The following is a 25,010-nucleotide window of genomic DNA, read 5'->3' as shown; positions in this document are numbered from 1 at the left end:
AAATGAACATTAATCATATGATTTCCTTTATTAACAATTGCTGGTCTACCGACACTTAGGTAGAAGTTGTTCAAGATTTTTAATCCGTGTTTATGCCTGCACCAGGTACCCCGACCACCGACTTGTTAATGTACGTACCGCCGTAAACAAAATATTAAACATTATTTAATGTTACTTTGTTCAATTAATATGTGTTTAGCTTTTTTCAATGTTTATGCCAATTTTCATCGAAATTTTCACTAAGAAAGGGACTTATTTGTGTTGTCTCAATAATTTCCAAACCCCATATTTTTTGTTAATTGCCGCGTACAAAATTTAGTCTTTCTTTGACGCTTTGTAAACATTAAATGCATGAGAGAGAGAGAGAGAGAGAGAGAGAGAGAGAGAGAGAGAGAGAGAGGGAGAGAATTTGCCAGTCTTTACTGCAAAATATGTCTCAAGACACATCAAAAGAGCACGGCTTTCAGTACTTTGATTTTACTTTGTAGTTCGATTGTTTTACATGATTTGCATTACTACTCATTGACACCAACATTTGAACTGATTATTTGTTCACACTGTTAACATGTTAATCTTGTTCATGGTTTTAATCGTACTTTTTCTGATAAACTTCAACTTCACACAGACTGAAGTAGTTTTTTATTCCTGGCGGAGACTGGACCATCAGCTTTACAGAGCTTCCTCTGGCGTCAGGTGGGCATTGAAACAGAATGACGTCACCACTTTTTGCCATCGAGCCAGGATAGTATCCACAGCTGTTGGTCTGACCACCATTACTGTAAGTTACGTTCAGATTTACCAAACGACTGCCTGTAAAATGAAAAGTGTGTAATGCAAAGTATTTATGCTTAAAACGCACATATTGGTACAATGTAGCTTAGCGAAACAGAGTGTTTGTTTTACAAGCATGCGTTGAGTATTGCATAAGCAATATATGTCCCTTACCGGAGTCCCCCTAATTTTGAAACAGTTGTAGTTTTAAGTCAGGAGAAAATTTGGTTTAAGATATTTTTAAAAAATGCAAAATCAATGGATAAAAAGTAACACAAGTCGAACTCTATAAGTAACAATTGCTGTTTTGGATAGAATGGCAGTGTAGGATCTGCACCAAGAAGTCCGACTTGAAGTTCTTTTTTATCACTGTCATTTATTAGAACACTTATCTAACCCGATCGGAATAAGAGTCAATTTAAATACTAATTTTGTAAATAACCAGCGATTAAAAGTACAATACATAAAATATTAATCATATTTTATCTGACAGTGTATGTTATCAATATGAAGCTAGACAGGGTGTTTGGAAGTAATTTGCCAGACCATAACGTAAAAAAAAGTCTGGAAACGAAGGGCTACAGAATGACTTGAATACAGCGATCACAAATACAACCCCCTCTCTCCGGTTTTACCTGTGGAGGATTAATTTGAAAATCAAGCACTGTATCGAGAAAAAACCCTAACATAAATGTAAAACATAACGCTTACCACAGCAGTCTTGTCTGTTGTAAACTATTATTCTCCAAATCATTACTATTCTTTGAAGATTAATTTTAACCCATGGGTCAACCTCCTCGTACGTATGGAAAGTATACGAGGAATGCGGGCAAAGTGCAATTCCATCCACTGCTTTTCTGTGCGACAAAACGTTTGGTCCAAAAACTGCCACAGAACTTGCAGTTGTGGAAGAATGCAAAGCCACTGTAAAACGTGAAAATTATTTCAAACTATGTTTTATTTGTAGAGATACGAAACATAAACTGTTTGTATTTTTTTAATAATATCATATGTAATTGGGTGTAACCTTTTTTCTCTTCACTTACAATTAAAAGCGTAATTATATCAATTGCTATTGCCTGTTTCCCGTATTTACTTCAAAACGTTGATTTAAAAAAAACAAACCAATAAAACAGTTGTTTTTTTTTAACTGCGGACAAGGAGAAGAAATCCATTAAGTTTTACCATTCAGTTAACAATTATTCAAAGATAAAAAAAGAAACTTTAGTTAAATACTAGTAAACTCCATATTTTTTTTATCAAATAGTCTACAAACAAAAACAAATGTTACCCAAATATCAGTAATCGAATATTACTGAGGCTGAGAAGCAAACAAGTAAAAAACAATATTCACCATTGGTTCCAGTTTCGTTGACATTTGTTTTATTTTCCTAATAGATAATGATGAAAAAAATTAATATCAAATCAGTGAAATGAATAAATATTCTATCTGTCTTACATCAAATAATAATAATCTTCATTTGTATAGATATAATAATTTGGTAAGAAAATTCCAATTTAAAATTGTTAAAAAAAACCAATATTTTATCTTTGAAAAAACTGCTAATATACATACTAGCTCTATGTATCTGCATTTATCAGAAGTAGTCAGTGCTATTCCTTTGTGCCAATTGACAAACCACTCGCAGCATCCCCTGCATCGAGAATAATCTGGTCGTATCCTGCACAACTCGATTCCGACGCACCTCTCGTCCTCTTCACAACGTGGAAAACAATGGTACAAAGCAGACCCATACGTTGCTGCATATATCGTCCATAATGGTGATGCCATATCTGCAGTTAGTTCTCTGCCGGATTTGATGTTTAAGTTAACGGTTGTACATTTTTGCAGCTTGGTCACTGTAAAAACAGACACCGTGTAGGAAACAAGTGTCATAGAAAAGTTCAACCTCATGTCTGAACGACTCAGTCTACATTAAGATGTGGTTTATCTAGTGACAGACTATTTAAAACCTTTGGCTGTATAGTTTTATCAATTATAGATACTGAATGGGTTTTTCCCCTCTTAAGAAGAATAATCTTAATGGACCTGATCAGAGAGTACTTTTTTTGCACAATTGAGCTTTTCTAGTCAAAATTTGTCCAAATGTGTGTCGTTGTGGGTGGTTTTGTCGTTGCCGTAGTAAACTTTTTGCATTTCTACCAAACTTGGCGGCATTAAGGATCCCTGGACATAGAGGATCCAACTTTATTCAAATTAATGGCCACACTCTTCTTTAAGAGGAGATAATGGGGATAACTAGGTCTTTCGTTTTAATGCACCTTAAAAATGCTATACAGATATTTGTCGTTTTTTTCATCATTTCTTAACACTTCTTCAACTTCCAAATTCAAATAACCCTTTCAAAAGATTCCAAAACACGTTTATTAATGCTGTAAAAAAGGCGCTGTTGTTGTGATTTTTCATAACACTAAATCGGAAATAAGTAAAATCCATCATTTTCAAAATAAAATGGTAAATTGAAACACAATTAAGAGAGAAAAACATTCGGCACTCGGGAACAGAATTTTAACAACCGACCTGCTACCCACTAGGTGAGCAGGTATTTGGCTGATACATCGATTGCAAGTTTTATGCAACACATACCCAACTTGCGATTAATTTTTCTGGATAAAGAGTATTGCTTGTTTACCAATCTTTTTTAAAATATCGATGCATTTGTTATATAACAATAACGATTTATCAATCAAATATATTGTATTTTAGAATTAATTTTGTTCATGTTTATTTGAACCCTTTCTCTAAAATTCTGATACAGACAGCTCTCAAAACAGGTCCGCTTTAAAGTTAAATCCAAGATATATTTTGCCTTGAAGTATAATAATTATATAAAAGTCAAGTCCAATTTTTTTCGCTTCAAAATTTGAACATTTTTCCTATACATGAATTTTTATATAAAGTTTTCTTCTAAAGGAGGTAGATATTGCCTACGACGACAATATATCTGTCCACTACATTTGGAACGTAATCGTATGATATGATGTCATCGGTATTTTTACATTGTACAATACAAAGAATTACCCGGTATTAACAAACACAAAAACATGGGATTTTTTTACTTTGATGAGAAATCAAGTGCATTCATTTAATTATGCAAATTTTGTCGAAAAATGAATTTTCATAAATGTTGGAAAAACGTTTGCTAAAGTGGAAAGAAAAAAAGAAAACAAAGTCATGAACTCATTCCAAAACCAACAATCCTCATTGTATTTGTTCCATGTACAAGGTCAATGGACATATGAAAACGATGCATATTTTATGAAGGTTTAGAAAACTGAACAATTCAGCAATAGTTTACGCGACTGAGAATAAAAAGTCTAGGAAAGTCATGGGCTTGCTTCATCAATCAATCATTAAAAAAAATACAGTGTATTTTGGAATTACTTTTACAGGAGGTAATAAAACTCCATCTTTTTGTTCTCATAAAAAATAACATACATATTAAGCCGTCCCTCGTGATATGTTTTCATTGCCAATGGTTTCACGCACGACTGCAAGAAAACTTAAACAAATTAATAAACATTCCGTGATTTAGGAGAAAAAATAACTTATAAACTTATATATTATGTACAATGTTTACAAATATCTTTGCATCCCTAATAAACTCTCTACATTCTACACAAACAACATCGTTTCAGGCACACTTTTTAAAATAAAAATAATTATTTTTAATATTATGCAGAGACAGAAATATTTGTAGGCCTATATTAGTTTTTTTAATTAAATGTTCTCATCAATAACATGATTGCAATACTTAGGATTAAAAATTGAATGTTCTCTCACTACACACAAATGCATCTGTAAAGTTAACAGTAACAAACAAACATGTCCAAACTACTATGTTTGCATCATTATTGTGCAAAACGTTGTTGAAATTTCTAATCTGTTAATTGTAAAAGATTAATCTGTTTACAACTTGCATGATAACTTATTTGAGAATCAGATTGTTCGCTTTTTCCTTCAATAAAAGTTTTATTTCAATTTATAATTAAACTCCTAAAACCCCGTAATCATCAATTTAGTCATAAAAAGTTTTATACAATTGTTCTTATGCAATAAACAAATAAAGTTCATGTTTGTTATAAACTGGTAACTACATTGTAAGGTGGCCATCTGAATTTGATGCTTAGTATAAACTGTTTAGGCTACGAATATCTACGTTGGCCAGGTTAGCTTACCGATCAATAGCGTAGTTGCTACGTAGTCCTAAGTAAATGTTACTATCTTGAACGCAGCCCGGGTATTATAGCGCCATGTAACCAATATAAACAAATGGTTAAAATAGACGTTTTTGTCTTAAATCGGTTTTTGATGTAAATTGTCAATGTAAAAGATATTGTGCAATAAAGGGTGCTGTAATACTGGAAAAAACAGTTGGGATATTTGACGAGCGCGTTTATTTTTACCATACAGGCAGGTGGCATTGTTTTTTGAAAGTCCGGAGGGGGAGCTCATCCAAAAAATCTTGACGAGCCAAAAACAAAATCAAAGTACTGAAGTACTGAAAGCCGGGCTCTTTTGGTGTGTCTTTAATCATGCATATTGTGTAGTAAAGACTGAAAATCTCTCTCTCTCTCTCTCTCTCTCTCTCTCTCTCTCTCTCTCTCTCTCTCTCTCATGCTTTTAGTGTCGACAAGGCGTCAGAGAGCGACCAAATTTTGTGGCTATAAACAAAAATATGTCTGTCTAGTAGAAAAAAGTTCAACAGTTGCTGCCTTGAATTTTGCAGCAAGCGTTATATATTCAATCCTCATTTCATCAACGCGCGGCAAAGTAGTTCATGGAAATTCATGCGCATTGTATGTGTCCAAAATGCATTATCGATGATAGTCTTGTTTTCGAAACACGTTACTAATAGGAAAATAAAAAAGATAGACAATTCTCCCGAAATTAAAAAAAAGAAACAAAATGCCAACACTTTTGACAAAACTTGGCTCTTTGTCTAACTATTTCGTATAGCGGAATCTTTTACTTTGACGCTGTTTGGTTTTTTGTTTACTTTTGAAGTTGTGCTATTTATAGTAACATTGGCGATTTGCCTGCCTATAGCCAGAACTCTGCTTTCAGCAGAGCCCAGCTAAAAATTAAAAAGAAAATAACAACTTCTTAAAATCGTGAACATCCTAATCAGTACGGGGGGTTGTGGCGTACTATACTGAGTACCTTCCATCATAACTTCATTTTCACTATTCATTTTCTTTCTTTGACAGCTTAACTTTAAACTTATACCTCCCAAAAAGTGGTTAGGGAAGGGGTATATTATTCATGTTTATTAACTTTTTATAAGTAAATATATATAAAACATATTCTGCGAGAAGAATTGTGGGGGGGGGGGGGGGGGGCAGGCATTACTAATAAATGCAGTTGCTGACAACATTCACGTTTGTATTTATTTAGTTTATTCCATTCGTAAATGTTCAGGAACAGTTACTGCTTATTCCAAAACATGGTTTTTATGTGCATGTTTAAAGGAGTTTGATTTTGTTCTCGTGCATTTCTTTTTAAATTCAATATTTAAATTCAAGTTAACTTTAATATTCGCTTACGCTTTACCATACAGTTGTTTGCTATATATGGTACGTAAATAAAGTACAATTGAATTATATAAGGGCACTGAGATAAATGATAAAAGTAATAAAGGTACTAAAATTAAAACGAACAAAAATGTATTTAAGCAGTCTTTTTAGGCTTTAAAGAAAAAATTAAAGTGTGTCTTATTTTAAAGGTACAGTTTTCGCGATTTTTTTAAAAGTATTGACGCGGTACCATCCATAATATGTAAATGATTTTCGGCAATTTACCTATGCATATTCATAAACGATTGACGTTTGAGATGATTTTGCGCATGTGCGCGGGAATAGTAATTCAGAAAAGCAACATAAAGCACGAGATAACTACTTAACACAGCAAGTTTGTTTACAACTGTTTGAATTCATACAAACATGTGTTTGTACTAAAAACAGCTGAAAACTATGATAATCATACATTGTCATCTGCATTTTATGAGAATGGCTGCGTATTGATGTCGATGACAATTTATAAGAGCTCTTTTGCAATTGACGATTATTTTCTTACCTTATACAACTGTCCTTTACAAAAATTTAAATTATTGAAAATCAAAATTTGTACTGTGTAATATGTACAAATTTTGATAATCAATAATCTAAATTGTTGTAAAGGACACAACATTAAACAACGAGTTGCTTTCTTTGGTGATTCATTCGGGATATGAAGGTGGAGACATTGCAGAAAAGATACACAACCCGTTTTTGCAGAGTAAAGCGCAAAATGCTGCAAACACCGTCCAAGGAAAGTCCGATTCCAGGGAACGAGCAATGATATTTGACCACTGTGTAATTTATTGGTAAAGCCGACGGGTTTCTGCAGTTATCATGGATATGGAATCGGGGAAACTCATAAGGAACCAACAAAAAATCATGCAGCAACCTCTGTCTCTAAAAATGAATGGACAAAAGATTGAATGACATAAAAATGTTGTTTATAAATAACAAATATATACGAATTACTGAGTTTTATGTCTGATGAACAATATGAAAAAAACACTGGGTCAATATGGGTTGTAACTTTGTGATGTGATGAAGGATAAATTTTCGGCAGCCATGGCCTCAAACAAGAATAATAATACAATGTCATGTAAATGTCAGTCGAATTTAGTGTCATTTATATACTTAATCTACAATCATCGGCGATAATACAATGATGATTTGCCTTAATAATATAAGGTCACATTTGACTAGCTACAAATGTATCCTCGCAAACTCAGTGATTTGCAAATTATGGCTTTTTGGATAAGTTTTGATTGTGCTGTGATTTGGCATAAAACTACTTCGTCAGAATTTTTTCTATGTGGAAGGGTCTGACTGTGATAAGGTCACAATATAAAAATAGTGCCTGTTTGGAAGGGCAAGAGTTGAAATTGACACCCCAAGAAAATCAATGGTTTTCGAGGGGTGTTAGTTTCAATTCTTACCCTCTCAAACAGGCACTATTTGTTTTATTATACTAAATGTCTTAATTTTAAAGAAAACTTTACTGCTTTATACAAGAATGAGTTAAATTCTATGGCGAACCGTACCCGCACAATTTACGCGCATATTTATCTTTAAAGGCGCAAAAGGGAGATGTAAAAAGGCCAATGTGTATATGTATTCCAAAGTGAAAATGGATATTGGAGGGTTGAAGTTATTGTAGGGGCCATATCTCAGTCCCCTCTCAATTGGTTTTCCTGTAGTTTGGATATGTTGTTGGATGAACTAGTGTCATTCTATAGGTGTACCACATTTAAAATTTATCTAACCGGTGGAATTTTTTAATGATTTTTTTTTTGTTGGATTAAGGAATAAGAGGGGAAAATGGTGTGTGTCCAGAATAGTTGTAAATAAGACATAGGGATAGGATATTATATAACTTTAATTACTTTTTAGGTTGGTATCTGATTTATTTACTACATGTAATAATTTTCCTTTTTGATAATGTAGAATGAAGATGAATCAATGTACTTGTATTTGATTTTTGAATAAAGACTAAAGTTGATATTTTGGTGTATTAATGAAGAATTTTGGTTTGGGCAGTATCAGGGATAAAGCTTCTGAATGCCCCTGATTAGAGCTTGTGAAGGACTTTGATAACGGCCAGCAGAGCCCCTACATTTATAATGGCGAACTGTTCGGAAGAGCAGGCAATTGATTCAGAATGTGTTATGGAATCGGAGAGATTTATCAATGTAAAGGTACGCAACTTTCATGCATATAGAAATCAACTTCGAAAGATTTTTAGAATACAAATTTTTAATCTGATCCAGTAACCCATACAAAACAATGTTAAAATGTTAATAATTTGGTTATCTAGACAAAGGCTCAGCTGTGAGACTCTGTTTACCATCAATATCAGCGCGTTACTTTACTTTAGACACCCAAATTCGAATGACGATATCTGTCCTAGTTTCCCCATTTTCTAAAAAATAAATGTTTTTATTTTGAATGAAGGCAAAATACATTTTCAAGTGGCATGTTGTAAATTTTGTTTTTACACCCACCCAGTAAATTCAAAATTTACAACATGACACAAGTGTACGCTCTACCGATTTTTTATTGGTGTGTGGCTAATATGAAAACCTTATCACTGGACGACTACAGAAAGAGCTACAAATAAACAATCCTTTGATAAAGTAAACGAATTGATGCCCATCACACGTGGAGATAAAATGAATATAAATTTCAGTGTTAATCGTCTTTGTCGATATATGAATTAAAATGGATTTGTGCTTTAGCCACAAAACATTACAGAATCGTAAAATCCAAACGGCGGAAATTCGCAAAGTTTCCACGAGGTCCGATAATTGGAAACAGATATATTGCCTAGTTGTTTGAGCTGAAGTACTTGTAAAGATCCAGGAGATTACTTTGCTCACAAAGCATAGGATTTGATTTTTTTTAAAAGAATCCCTCCCCCCCCCCCTTTCACCCACACAAAGGCAAACATAGACACATGTACATAGATTAGCATTTTCACCTTTGGGAATTTTTTTTTTAATTCTCAAAGTTCACTTTGTTTCTGGAACAGGTGGTTTGAAGTTTAAAGTGACACCCCCTCCCCCGCCACACCACCAACAATAAAAGTACATACACATGTTGGCCCGTTTGATAATTACCGTACCGACAATAGCGAAATCAACTCCTAGTATTCATGTGCGGATCCAGCAGTTTTTCCCGTGTGGGGATGGATGACCGAGGTACAATTGTGTTTGTCAAGGGTGGTCTGAATCATAGTTCTATTTGTTTAATATACGAATTATCCATGAGGAAACTCTGTACCCCCACCCCCAACCCCGGTACCCTTTAGATCTGAGAATGATATTTCTATAGTGTGTAAGTGTGGTAAAAAAAGATTTAATAATTTTATGTTTAACTTAAATTAAATCTTAGGTTGAAAGCCCCTTTGCTATTTATTAATTAAATATTACCACATTTTAAAAATAGTTTTTTTCATTGATTTCAACAAAGTCAATATCAATAAATTCAAATGAAACAAAATTGAAAGGATGAAATGCTGCTAGATTTGAAAAAAAAATGATCATTTTATTTCCTGTATTCGTTTATTTTTTAAATGATAAATTACATTGTACTTTTCTATCAAATTGCTTTATTTCCAATAACTATTTCTTCCATTTTATGATTTTATTTTTTTTTTCAAAAAGACGTAATTAGTCTATTTGTTAGATTTTTACACCGTAAACTATATTAATAGACATAGCTGTCTTGCTGCCGTTAGAAGGTCAGAAACGGATAAGCGCCTATTCTATATCTGAAGAATGTATATACCCGAGCACAACTCAATCCATTGATTACTAAATGAGATATATCTGTAGATGGAACATGAAAACGTTTACTTACTTTTTATAAAGATGTTAATATAAACAATATAAATGCTTTCTTTGAAAGTCCATTCGGGTTATGAAGGTAGCGATCATTGCAGAAAAAATTTACATAACTCGCTAATGCAGGTTATGGTTTTTTTTCTACAATGTCGCCACCTTCATATCCTACGAAAGCCCATTGAGCTCATTTTCGTAGGTAAAAAAATACAGAGAAGGAAACCAAATATTTGTTGTTCTTTAACATTAAAACTAGTAACTTTTATAACAAAAATTAGACATACTGAATAAAAAATGCAAAGTTTTACCATCGCAGCGTAAAATTAGACATATGTACTTAGAAATTTTGTATTTTATATAGTTATAGACATTGTCGATTCATAAACGTAAAGAAGCGGTGCTTCTTAGTTCAGAATAGCACTTTGTTGTGTAGAGTTGTAGAGTTTTGCAACAAAAAGTGCTTCAATCAACAAGAGTTATCATTCTTAGTCATAAAATACATGCATTGAATGTTTTACATTTAGTACAGGATAAATGTACCATGGTATCTTAATTTTCGTAGTAGAAGAAGTTGTTTTGTTGGATAAGACGATTGTTAAGACAACCTATTTTATTTATTTTTGATTCCAAAACATTTCTCGAACATTTTACTACGGATATCGTCACTTTTAAACTTGCCTCTGCTATTATTTTAAACACCATCACTAGTCCCGTAAAGTGAAGAAGTGTGCAGTTTGTTTACATGTAAAATCTCGAAGTGAATTTTGACAAACCCCATTTTCTGAGGTCGGTTAGCGTGTTTAGAGAAAGTCTAAAGCAAGTAAAGAGACATCAGTAGGTAATTGCCCAAAGAAATGAATGGTGCTATTTTTACCCACAGAACTGGTATCTAAATGAGGTAGATTAGTCGAAAACTAGTGCATTTTTGTGCGCCGTAAATTACAGGGTTTTCTTTTTTTTTTACCATGGAAGGCACTGTACATGTAGCTCCCAGGTCGTCCATCCCCATATTTTCATACCGGGAGCTACAGACCAAACAGCTACAGTTCGGAATCGCCTGAGTAGTAATGGTTTCTTTTTTAAAATACGATCACCTCTGTGATATTCTTCATCCAAAGATTATCTGGCCTAAAACATCAAAAAAGTATTGTTCATGTACCGTACTGGTAGGTGGAATGAACATGTAGTTATTATTTGAAGAAAAAAAAATCATAATTTTTGTTGGAGTGCGGGGGGGGGGGGGGGGGGGCTTAGTTATTGCCTCATTTTTACGAAGCTCAGTATATGTTTAATTTTATGTGATTGAAACTGTTAGGCCTTACTATTTTTTGTGCCCTGCTAAAAGTTGCGAATCATTTCGTTCAAAACTGACAATTTAAACTCTTTTAAAAGCGATGTAAATCTGTAATACACACTAACGTCAGTAGAGAATTTAATATAAGGCGAAATAACGCTTAATTGACCACGAAAACTACTGCAACGTCTATTATTCTACACATTTAGCATAATCCACGTTTAAAAGTGTACACAAAATTTCATATAAATTCGGACCAAGCAGCTCTAATTCTATTTATCAATAATAGCTCCGCTGCCAGCCTGCCAGTATTGGAAGATGATGCACAGAGAGAGAGAGAGAGAGAGAGAGAGAGAGAGAGAGAGAGAGAGAGAGAGAGAGAGAGAGAGAGATTACTTAGCTGAAGGTCTGTAAATCCCGGTCTGAATTTGGTTGTGCGCCGTAAATTGCTTTTTTTCTTTCTTTCTTTTTTTTGATATGGGAGACACTGCGGCTCCTATGTCGTCCATTCAATTTTTTTCAGACCGAAAGCTACAGACCTGCAGCTAAAGAAATACATCGGTTAGTAACCATTTATTCATTACAAAATTGATGTTTTCCTGCAGTATACACCATGATATAGGTATTCTAGACAAAAGTGGTGTGTATATATAGTGAATACTAAGAGTCAATGATATTGGAATTATAGAAAAATAATTTCTTTTATTAAAAGTATAAGCACATTTCTTTCCATTTAAAAGATTATCATTTGATTTTCAAGTACACAGGATGCATCTCATGAATTTTTTGATATTTATTTGTTTCCTTTTAAATGCAAAATTTTTTTTATTTGGGGGGGGGGGGGGGGGGGGTATGACTAAATGTGAAGTTAAGTCGCACTTAATCGTGTACTACATGAAGCGTACGAATTCATGAAGCGCCTCGTGATTTTTATCCAAAATTTCATATTGCATAAAATCATTGCCTCGGCAAAAAAGGAAAAAAGAAAAAAAATTATTGTAATTCTTTCTTTGAAAAATTTCTTCAGAATTTTCTCATGTATTGCATTTGACGGATATCGCAACTCAAAAAAACCCATATTTTCTGCAATGTACAGCGCATTTAAATTACATGGCATTGCCAAACAGAAAAAAATCTTAACTTTAATTTATACGGTCTAATGTAATTATATCCAGCATGGAAAAAAATCATCTAAAAGAAGTTGGTAGTGAAAAAAAGTATGCCCCAGTTTCGTGTTGAACCCTTGAATTCAGAAGATGAGAAGTTGGGGCAGAAATATTTGACCTGCCTTCTTTGTCGAGTTTACTATGTACACACAGACTCGAATCAATGCCTTTCAATACTTTTTTCGGTCCCAACGTGTAAACGCCACAATAAAAAAGCGCCAGCGGGGGTTTCCGTTACATTTCATTTCTTTCAAGATGACAGCAAAGCAGGAAACACAGGTAAATGCTTCCATCTTGAGTAAAACCTTGCAGGAATATTCTATTTTGTATGCAATGACATTTCTTCGGAATTCGTTTTCGTTGACCATCATATGTCTAAAAATGCTTTATTTGGAAAAAATTTAACCTGTATTTTACCTTTGTGAATTGCAACGCTCGACTTCTTTAGCTGGAGGTCGCACCCAACCAGCGATTATTCAGTATCATGCTTTTAACCAAGGGGTGAAAAGGTCATGACATATATTCATGAAAATGTCATAACATGCACATACAGTGTCTATTAAAGCAAGGGTCCTTCACTACGGGACTCCATAGTCACCTTATTACGTTAGGGTAATGTTTTTGATTCATTGCTGCATTTAGTCTAACTCGTGCTGATATACATGTACTTTGACAAGTCTTCATTATGAGATACATGTATTATCACATATTAAAAACTACAATACGCGGATAAGTCGTCTTTAGAAAAAATATGTCAAAATCAAGCACGTAGCATCGTTTTTGAAAGTGGGGGGGGGGAGACTTCACTTATCCAAAAATCTTGACAAGCAAAAAAAAATAACTTTACAAGTTTCTGAAAAACCTAATCCGTGGGGAGGGGGGGGGGGGGAGCAAGAATACTTATATCTTCAATTTCACTGTATATTTCCTTATTTTCAATTCAATTTTTTACATGGTCCTATAAAGGGGGAGGACAACTCCATATTAATTCAATTTTTTGTATCTAAATTTAGGTAAAATCTTAAGTTTGCTGCGCCCCCCCCCCCCCCCCCCCCCGGATGCTACGTGCCTGAAAATCTCTTAAGATTTAGATTCAACTCTTACATTATGAAATGATTCGATGCTTTATGACAGTATTTTCCCAAATGCAACATTTAAACACAACAATGGTTTCTTGGGTGATTATTGCGGGATATGAAGGCAGCGACATACATGTAGCAGAAAAAACATAACCTACGAATGTATGTTATGTATAGTTTGTCTACTAACACTATCGTAACAGTATTCGCTACTTTCATTTCCTGCATGCGGGAACCATCAAAGAAAGCATTTTATGATTTATATCAACATCTTCTCTTTTTTTTAAACAGATTAATGAATTGATCGCAAAAACTTAGTGGAATTAACTAAATTATTGTCATTGTGCATTATCAGAAGGTTAAATAAAAGAAACAGCCAAATCGTCTTATATGGGATTTTGAGTCTTACATAATCATGATTATTTCGTGCCGTCTTTGATTTTTCTTCAGTCCATGAAAGTTTCCACCAATTGAAAAGCAGGGCGATGAAATTTCAGTCCTTTCGGTTTCTAGAAAGCCGTGAATTACAATTAATTTCCGTAAGAAATAGGGGTAATCATAATTGTTAAATGTAAATATATTACATAAAATGCAGATAAATTTTTGTGAGAATGCCTGTACACATATGTAGGTTACCCAAGACAGGAAATGCATATAACGGAGGATTTTGTGTCTGTCGACTTAACCCAATAGAATTGTCACGTAAAAAATAGAATGAATTGGATATACTTGTTTGTATGTATGTACGGTAATAATGATATCAAAAAAGTATGTTTGTGTTTTATTGAAATTAACTATTTTGATTCCCATCTGAACCGAATAGTTCCTTTATTGCTGAATCAAAATATCTCTGCGTCTTTGAAATTTGCCGATGGTAAAAAGCAGATTTTCTTCGCTTAAGCCCTTATAAAGAAAGTACATGTATGATAATTATATTTCGATCAGCGAATGGTGAAATCTGATTTGTGATACAGGTTGACGATGGCAATATCGATACAGCAACAACGGAATCTACAGATCGCCCTGAAGTGATTGTAAATTACCAATACGTCCCACCGGAATGGCTGCAAAACTGCTCACCCCTTGGTCCTGTGGTCCGGGTTCGAAAATCCTTGGACAGATTTATAAAAAGCTATGGAAAAAAGTTGAAATTGGCAATATACACTTTACTACTTCTGTGCTATTTCGCATACTTCGTTGGCGCTATGGTTTACCGGTTCGGCGACGAGGGTTCGATTCGCTTACTTGTGTTTACACTGCTTGTCTTATTTTTCTATGCAATACATACAATGAAGAGGATGTTTGGAAACCGAGTTGAAGCTTATTTCAACACTTTACATAAAGAACGTAAATATCCTAGTAAGAGGACCAGGAAAGTAATGTTACGGTAAGTAATTAATTAGTTAATTAATTAAGTAAGTAATTTCCAATATTAGAACCATTTTAACAAGGCTTTGGACTTTCAGTAGGATGTAACTATCTATTTCTTGCGTCAAAACAAGTTAAAATGACACTGGTTTCAAGCGAAATATACACCGATTGCGTAGCATTAGCTCAGAAGCCAGACAAATCTTGTTGATTTCAAAGAGCCATGACTGAGTGGCCTACAATGCAATAGACAGACCTACGTCACATTGTTGTTTGACACAACTACCTAAAGTCCAAGTTCCTGTTAAAATGGTTCTATGTTCTACTATTGTCATTTTCAAAGAGATTTGGTTGTCAAAAAGTCCATACAGTTCTCTTCAAACTCATATTTTGACATATCGGGATAGTAGAAATCTACTGCATTCATGTAAGATTTATTTAGAACTATTTATTTTATGTTAATAAATTCTGTGGTCCCACCAGTTTTAGGATAAAGTTACGGCCTTGACACACATCTATTCAATATGAATAAGCTTTTGGTATTTCCGGATTACATAATAATTTATCTATTCAAAACATTTTTGTTGTCTAAAACATTTTTTTGTCGTAGGTATAATATTGAAATTGCCATGAATACAATTTGCTGCTTTTTGATGACAGGATAAATAGCGGTATTCGTTGAAATATAATGACTTGTTTTATATTATACATTGTACCGCATTACTATAATTCTCTATAACAGGTTATCTGATTGGTTGGAGGCAATCACGTGTCAGGGCAATAAAACTTCATTTTCCCACGTCATCGTCACTTTTTTAATTATACCCCACCCTTCGAAAGACAAGGGATTCTTTATTCCATGCATATGAAAAATCCTGAGGATAAGCATACAATGTTATCAAATGATTAATTTTTAAAAAAAATTGTTTTAAACCCCATTTTATCAGAAAACTACCATAAAGAAACTGGTAAGCATTCAATACGTTATTGATTTACAAAACCTTCGGCCGATATAAGATATACTCTCCAAGAAAAATCATATTTTCCTCCGGGGTAGCCGTCGGAAATATGATTTTCCTTGAAAGAATACATCTTTTTATCTTTCTCTCAATCATGCAATAAATTATGTATAATACAACATTGCGATCGCGTACAGTTCTTTTTCAATTTTTAAACTTTTTTTGTTAAAGTTTTTGTTTCAATACAAAATTTTTACATGGTTTTGATAGTTTAGTCACAGCTTACGTCGCCGTTGTGGTCATTGTGGTCATTATTGCTACCGTCATCCGGCGGGATCCATACAGACTCGTACCCGTCAGCGGCATTGCCATCTTTACTTTTTGCCTCTTCTTCTTTTCCAAAGATCCCGCTCAGGTAAATTTAGCCTTTCTTTGTACACTCTTTTAAGACTTTTAAGACCTAATTTATCATGATAACTGTAGTTTGGATATATCTCCTAAAAGTGAGTGAACGTACATGTTACTAGTATATAATTTAACATGCACATGACGTTATTTATTTTTGTCATAGTAAATTATATGCAAGTACCCCCTACCTCATCGTCTCAAGCCACCGTGACGGGTTTTGTGTCCATTCTATTTCCACAATGGACACAAAACTCGCGGCTTGAGACGATGCCCCTACCTAAGTAGGCCTTTATTTGTTTTATCATGAGAAAAATATATAACGCCAGGTGCATGTGGGAAATAAATCGTTACATAAGTTGACATATTACATCAGCTAATTTCAAAAAGATCCTTGCGTTACTCTTTAGGTATCATGGCGACCAGTTCTATGGGGCTACCTGCTGCAATTGGTTTTTGCGTTGATAGTACTCCAGACGAGTTGGGGTTATGACCTCTTTGATTGGCTGGGAAAAAGGGTGACAGAATTCCTTGATCACACCGATGTTGGCGCAATATTTGTGTTTGGTGAAAAATTTACCGATCACTTTTTCGCATTTAAGGTACAAAAGAACAAAGTCTCAAACAATTTGTACACAGCTCTCACCATTATTTTAAAGATACATGTACATGTACATGTATACTATTTCTGTTGATTTCTATATCTTTGTTTTCCTTTAAAATGATAAAGGTATTCTTAAAATTTGACTCATTAAAAGTTACAAGGTACCGTACCGTATGAGTCAAATTTTACGCACTAGTCGTTATACCAGTATATGATCTTGCATTACAGGTATTTAACATGAATAAAACTATTTGATTTTAGGTGATGTCAGTAATATTCTTCTTCAGTGCAGTAATCTCAATTCTGTACTTTTTGGGATGGATGCAAGTTCTTATCGAAAAAATGGCGCTAATTATGCAGTACAGCTTAGGAACCTCGGCAATGGAGTCCCTACATGCGGCCGTTAATGTGTTCGTGGGATGGGTGAGTACACGCATGCGCAGTGTTGAGTTGAATTGGCTTCGTTATATCAGACGATAACAATAACGATAAAAGGCTCCTTGTATGATAACTCTTACTCAATATTGATAATTATGTATATCATAATAATATAAAGTGTGTCTGGTATAATATCAAATTATTTGCCGTTAAATTCCATAAAATGTAAACTCTTTTATTACACAAATTTATCTACAGCTAGTGCTAAAATAAAAAAAAAGAAGGAAAAATAGATAATACAAACAAATAAATTTGGAAAAATCTAATTAAAACAAACTAATAAAACTTTAGATTGACCATGGTACTCATAGTCTTCGTCATTTCTGATAATGGCAATCAGTTTTTCTTAGGCTGAAACAACGACCCTAGTGAGGCCTCTTTTTGACAAGATGACGCTATCAGAGCTTCACACTGTGATGACGAATGGTTTCGCGACTGTCGCCGGAAGTACCCTTGTCGTCTACGTTTTGTTTGGGGTACGGATACTTGAACATCAAAATTCATGTATAAGAAAGCATAACATGCAGCAACTAGTAAATAATTAAATTGATACATATTTAATTTGATTTCCGTGATTTCATGAAAGATAATGGTTTTTTTCCTTCTGTCCATACAGGCTCCTGCCAATCACCTGCTTTCGGCCAGTGTCATGTCAGCACCTGCTGCACTCGCTATATCCAAGTTGTTTTGGCCAGAATCTAAAGAAACCAAACGAGACACTTCGAACGATGCATGCGTAATAAAACGGTACAAGGCAGTCTAATTAAATCAACCCCTTTCTTCTTACACTCGTCAGGGTCTGACAGACAGGTAACGTTAAGAGGTCGTTTTCACACGACCTATAATTTTGTAATCTAAATAAACCCAAAACAATCACAGGCTTGCTTTTATTTGTTTTATAAGAGTTGAAACTCTTTAATACTGGAGGTACCATTAGATAGAAATTAAGCAAGCATGAATAAAATTTTCTGTCTACTAACTAAAGGTACCTCTTATCAATATATGTCAGGCCCTGACGAGTGTAAGGAGAATCAAGATTGTTTTAATGAAACTGATTTTTTCAGAAACGCCTTTAATTTTCTTTTCGACGTCGTATTTACAGTACAATACAAGTTAAATACAAGTTGCATAAGGGAATTTATGAATGTGTATCGTAATGTGGTAGCCGTCTATAAAAATATTGTATAGAGTACAAAATGTTATTCAAATAGAGAGAGAGAGAGAGAGAGAGAGAGAGAGAGAAAGAGAGAGAGAGAGAGAGAGAGAGTAATAACACAAGTCACTAAACATAAAGCTACTATATACCTTGATTGTATGTAACAGTTGTAAAATTTTACAATCTGCATGCCCAAAACTAGGGAAGGAAGAAACATCGTTGACGCTGCTTCCATCGGCGCCATTACAGCTCTGCCGATAGTAGCGTACATTATAGCCAGTGTTATTGCATTCTTCTCTCTGCTGGGCTTTGTCAATGCTACCTTAATCTGGATAGGGGAGCGGGTAGGACTGATACCCCCAGAATATCCGAATCTGACTTTTCAGGTAATTATTATCATTCTTTATTAAAACACTTTAAAATTAGATCAATTCTTGCTTATGTGTACGCTGTCTTTATTGATGTTTTATAAATAATTTTTAAAATTTTGAATTTACAAATGTAATTTAGTATGACAAACAAAAATTTTCAGTTTTTTTAAATGACATATATATATATATATATATATATATATATATATATATATATATATATATATATATATATATATATAATTTCAAAATGTTAGAGATACATATATACTGTACATGTATTTGTAAAAATTAATGAAACGCCCCAACTTGCCTCATGAAGATGATCTTCATTATATGATGCTACTTCAACCTTACATGCTGATACTTTGTCTTTATATGCTGGCGCAATAAAATAAAATAAATCAAAGTAACAGCCTATAATTTTAGAGCATCAGCATATAATGTTAAAGTTACAGCGTAGAAAGAAAAAGTATCAAAATGTAATGTTGAAGCATAATCATTTAATGTAGATCATCGACATGAGGCGTTCCATATGTTTTTATCTAAATATAATTCTGTTTTTACATGACATTGTAGCTGATTTGTTCCTTCTTATTTTGGCCGCTTGTGTTCTTGATGGGAATAGAGTCACGTGACTGCTGTGTCGTTGCCAGAATGGTTGGAATTAAAACGTTCATCAACGAATTTTTAGCGTATGAAGACTTAGGGAAAGTCATTAAAAATAACCAGATATTTGAGTCTTATGATGGGCCATGGACGAGAACATCCAACTGTGACGTTTTTCTGCTCGATAGAAATCAGACGCTGACGGGTGGGGTCATCTCGGTAAGTCAATAACAAACCTCACCTCCCTCAATCTCCCACATCTCAAAAAAGAAACAAAACTTTTTTTTTTGCCCATATCATAGTTCAAGTCAACAGTTCAGGTCAAAAAGTCTGTAGTACTCTAAAAACACAGAGTAATATAATTTGGTGCACTTAATCATACTTACATTGAAGCATGGAAACGATTGCAATATCAAATTGTTTTAGACAGCAACAATCACAGTAATATGGTTCGACACTTCACTTTACATCCGTAGACACATTGTATTTTGCCATGTGTACAATCATATCAATTTAAGAATGTTAATAAAATTTTATTTTTTTAAATAAAAATTTGATGATTTTTAATACACTTACCTTTTTTGTAAATATACTTTAAAGGAACATTCAGTTGTGGTGACAACGTATGCTCTCTGCGGATTTTCCAATATCACAGCTCTAGGAATCATGATAGGGGCATTGACAGCCATTGCGCCGGATCGGAAAGAGGATATTGTGCGTGTCTCCATCCGGGCCCTGATATCCGGATGTTTTGCTTGCTTTATGACTGCATGCATGGCAGGTTAGTATCTCGTTATCATTTATATAACACTATGGCCTCTGTCCACATTTTGCAACTGCAGATCCAACATTTGTTTCCAAGGGTAAGTACAGTGTAGACGTTCAACACCGCCCTACCCAAAGCTCTCGCCCCAAAACTATCCACTAATTCCATCCTCCAACCATTCATCATCTCCCATATTTGAAGCATCCCATCCCTCAACCATCCAACAACTCCAATATCTCAACCATGCTCCAACTCCCATCTCCCGAAAATACACAATCTTTCATTGCCCAACTATCTACCCACATTACGGTGATGAAAAACTATCAAAAAACCACGAAAGTGACCCTGAGGTTTGACTGAGAGTACACGAGATCACGGCAATCAACCGATAAACACCAATGAATACACGGTGACGTGTTCACACATATTACACATGCGCCGCTGTGAGGGATGTAGGTATCTACAATGTAGCGCTACAGCTATAATATCAAAATGGATATTTATAACTGATAACTTTGCTAAATAAGAAGACACCCAATGTGTGAATGCACATAAGGGTGCAAAACACAGTTTTATATGTAACGTTATAAGGACGTTTTCAGATGAGGGGAAAGCAAAACTGACCCCTATAAAAATAAATTGTAAAAACATGTTACATATATACATGTATCTATAGATCAATAGAAAGATAAAATTGTGAATTTTTTAAATATTTAAGAATAATGCACATGTAACTTAATGCTAGAATTTATTTGACACTCAAAACATGCGGAAAATAGACAAAAGAATTCCTCCAAATGCAGTACACCCATCCATTTTAGGCTCCCCCTAAAAGCAGAATGCAACCAAATCAGCAGTTTTAATTTTTGTACATTTTCAAGAACAAGTCCTTAGGCATCGTTTGATAGTATTTTCAGGGTACATTCGCCAGCTTTTTAAAGAGCTATGTCACCCGCTAAAAAATTCATGAAATACTGCACGTGTTAAATCCGGATGTTTTTGGAGTTACCTCCCTTTATTTTAGAGTCTCACAAAATTAATTTTTAGAATTTTTCTACATACTTTTTTCGTGTATTCCACAGATAATCCACTATATTATGCAACTGAGAATTAAAAAAATTAATTTTCATGTATACCGCATAGAAATAGCAGGAAAATCCCTACCCATCATGCTTTTCCCCATAGAAAACCCCCCTGGATTTTATACGAAACTGTGTTTAGCTACCTAATAGTCTGGAGCATGGTGTTGTCTTGTTCCTTCAAATGTTTGGTTGTCCTGTCAGTCTCCGTCTGAATTTTCATTACACAGTCGTAGTGTTCTTTACCTATCTCCTTAAGTTTTCTGTCCATTAATTCCATTATAACCTTGTCTCCTTGAGCGTCCTCTTCTAGTTTACTTTCTAGTTACTGTTTATTTTCTTTACATACATGTACATATTAATATCAGAACGTTTCCAGTTTTCTAGAACTTTTTCCTTTCCAATCCGTATTCGCTTTGAATTCTTGCGATCTCAGACTCGGCACTTCGTAGCTTTTCAGTCATACTCTTCGTAAGTTGATTGGACATGCGTAGCTGAATTTTAATGTTGTACAGCTCGGTTCGTAAAATACTTGTGGTATTAAACAAAGAATAAAATTGATTGTGACAAAGTGACCTGAAAGGCAATTCTCGCAAAACACGTTTATTTTCGAGATATCTGCTCAGTCGTTTTATATCTCGCGTCTTTTTACCGCTAGAACCAGCTCCTTTTTCAACACTTCTTGTTGGAAACACATTCGGGAACAATGTTCAATTCTGTGACATCGGTAGCACTTCCGGTTGTATGCGAAACATGAAAGGTTGAGTTGCACGTTTCCGCACATTCCGCAAACTGGAAGCTGACATAAGGGGAAGCTGAACTTCTTCTGTCTCCACTGCGGTCGGAAAGAATTTTCCATGTTGAATATCGTTTAAATCGTCTTCTTCGTCTGTAAACTCTGAATCTCGGGAAACTCGCTAAACTGTTGTATAGGTCCAGGATCTGACTAATACAAAATATATGTTGCAGCCCCGGGTGTTTTTACCCTTAGGATTCTCCAACCAAATATTACGTGGCGCTCTCTCCCGTACAGGACTAATACTGGGCCGACTTTGAGCTTATTCTCTTGTTGTTGGACCCAGCCTCATGAAACCTCCAACAAGCCAACACGCGTTTTAGTTTTCAAACTTTTATCTAGACATTGGCATGGAATATACTTTTACATGAGTTTGGTATGCATCAGCACCGAAGGTCCGATTCCAACTAACTATAATTTACACTTCAAAATCATTTATAGTTAACAATGCTATAACACAATGAAGGATTAACAATAAGTACAGATGTAAAAAAAAAAATCAATTTTCGAACAGCTTTTGAGTGACTCTTAACATTTTAGCTGCAGGTTATTAAAGGATGGATAAGATAAAAGATAAAGTGTCAATAAAAATAAACAGAAGTGAATTAAAAGATTAATTGTCCATGGCATGACCGTGCCTCAGGTGATATTGAGGCAGTGCAGAATTTAGAACTTTTTTAAATCAGATGTCGAAATAGAAAAATAGTTTTTGTCAATAGCAATTGACACAAAGTCCAAAAATATTAATTAACATAATAATTAAAAATAGTCCGAAAGATTAAATTTCACACTGTGACAGTTTACTCATTACCCACAGTACAAACCCCAAAGTCTCCCTGGGTTTCTTTAAAACCTCAGTGCAAACTTCAGGGTCACTCAGGGCTGTCTCAGTCCCCCAGGGTTAAACTTCCCTTCAGGCTTCTTGATAGTCTCGGTTCTCGTTTTTTTTCCAACCCATCACCCCTCCCCCCCCCCCCCCCCACGAATCTTTTAAATAAGCTATTTTTACAAGCAATACAAGCTAGAAATAAATGAAACAATTATTTTACTATTTCCCGAAAGGTGATATCTGATTTTGTTCGGGAGAGAGAGAGAGAGAGAGAGAGAGAGAGAGAGAGAGAGAGAGAGAGAGAGAGAGAGAGAGAGAGCAAATATTTTACATTTGTAACAATTGCATGCACATCTTCTCACCAACTTACGAATTCTTCATATCATGTGTGTTATAGGTTTGAAATACGGATTGAATGACTATGTGATACATTCCATTTTTATATACAGTAAATTCGTCTCTTAAAACCCATATTTATAGCAAGTTATTCAGTTTTAACTCAATAAATCCATTTAATCGTCTTTGCTATAAGTTAACAATCGCATCTCAGATAAAAAATAAAAATTGGAAGAAAAAAATGTTTATTCAACATCATTATCATCGATCATTGAAATACCAACATCGCTTTCAATATATCAAAATATCTTAATTTTCAGGAATACTCTCTGAATAGGACCAAGAGCCCATTCCAACTGAATGATGCTGATGCAATAACTTTATACTATAAATCATATAAAAATCATATATCTTTCCTTATAAAAAGATTTATATCTATTTCCAAATGTATTTGTTCACATACTAATTTCTTTTACGTCTCCATTAATTACTTTTGTCCAGCGCTGATCATATCGACTGCTATTCTGCAGTTGTATCAGATTGTCGTGTCAATCATATTTTTCGATACAATGACACATATATGTAACTTTTTTCCCCGCAATCAAATATGCTATTGTTATCGGATAATGAATGTTTACATTAATCTATTATTAACATTATAAAAATGTTAAAGATATCATTTTAGAATCATGTATAAATCTTATTTGCCATGTAAACTGTATTTTTGCAATTTCTAATATATGTATCAATTGTCACATTATTCTTAAACCAAACGTTGTTATATCTTTTATTATTCTATATTTTCTCTTTTTTTATTTTTTGCAATAAACTGTCTCTGTAAACAAGCCTTGTTTTTGAAACACGCCAATGAATAAATTAGAAAGTTTAATAGAATCCTCTGAAAAGGAAGACGATTGAAACTTAAAACATCTCACAAATAAGTTGTGTTAGCGCGACGGCGTGTTGTGTGTTAGCGCGATGGCATGTTGTGCAAAGTTGTGTAAGCGACGGCGTGTTGTGTGTTAGCGCGACGGCGTGTTGTGCAAAGTTGCGTTATCGCGACGGCGTGTTGTGTGTTAGCGCGACAGCGTGTTGTGCAAAGTTGCGTTAGCGCAACGGCGTGTTGTGCAAAGTTGCGTTAGCGCGACGGCGTGTTGTGTGTTAGCGCGATGTCTCGATTATCTGAACGCGATGTCGCGCTAACGCAAATGGCCCTATCCGGACACCATACAAATCTCAAAAACTAGATAGATAGAACGCAGTTCATTATTCAATTGCATATAAGGCAATCGGGCCCCAAATATGAATTCTAAATTTAAAGAGACAGTACAGCTGAAAACACATATGTGAATAACTTCAGATTTACCTATTGTATAGTTAGGAAATAAGAAATAACGTTTATTGTAATAGTTGAAATACATGAAAATCTCTTTTACATACTTAATTAACGTAATTATGAGCTTCCGGAAATTCAAGGGTCGTACAAACCGGAATAATCTTATATCGTGTTTTTGTACGACGTGGACTTTGATTGACAGTAATTGACACGTGCTGAAAACTACAAGATC

At 34.3% G+C, this 25,010-nt stretch overlaps 1 protein-coding gene and 1 non-coding gene across 4 annotated transcripts; one reads left to right on the top strand and one right to left on the bottom strand.

Moving 5' to 3' along the window:
• Positions 1–461: 461 nt before the first annotated feature.
• On the bottom strand, positions 462–11,938 carry LOC117689433 (uncharacterized). 2 transcript variants are annotated; one of them, XR_010714654.1, is made up of 5 exons: positions 11,878–11,938; positions 2,348–2,631; positions 2,126–2,162; positions 1,483–1,695; positions 462–810 (listed from the first exon to the last, which is right to left on the bottom strand). It is a non-coding gene; the product is annotated as an uncharacterized protein (transcript). The 2 variants fall into 2 exon arrangements; XR_010714655.1 differs by lacking the exon at positions 11,878–11,938 and adding an exon at positions 4,232–4,603.
• On the top strand, positions 8,421–24,262 carry LOC105324612 (solute carrier family 28 member 3). Of its 2 annotated transcripts, none has more exons than XM_066087611.1 (11): positions 8,421–8,543; positions 14,701–15,113; positions 16,324–16,468; positions 16,869–17,060; positions 17,324–17,485; positions 17,851–17,976; positions 18,117–18,247; positions 18,859–19,042; positions 19,607–19,855; positions 20,237–20,417; positions 23,763–24,262. In XM_066087611.1, the coding sequence occupies exons 1-11, from the start codon at positions 8,469–8,471 to the stop codon at positions 23,777–23,779; spliced, it is 1,875 nt and encodes a 624-aa protein (XP_065943683.1). In that variant the 5' UTR covers positions 8,421–8,468; the 3' UTR covers positions 23,780–24,262. The 2 variants fall into 2 exon arrangements, with proteins under 2 accessions (XP_065943683.1, XP_065943682.1); XM_066087610.1 differs by lacking the exon at positions 8,421–8,543 and adding an exon at positions 12,746–12,926.
• Positions 24,263–25,010: the final 748 nt, after the last annotated feature.

The sequence above is a fragment of the Magallana gigas genome, chromosome 6 (genome assembly GCF_963853765.1).
Source record: "Magallana gigas chromosome 6, xbMagGiga1.1, whole genome shotgun sequence".
NCBI lineage: Eukaryota > Metazoa > Mollusca > Bivalvia > Ostreida > Ostreidae > Magallana > Magallana gigas.
The sequence above is the reverse complement of the archived record's forward strand: the minus strand, read 5'-3'. Positions and strand labels throughout refer to the sequence as shown.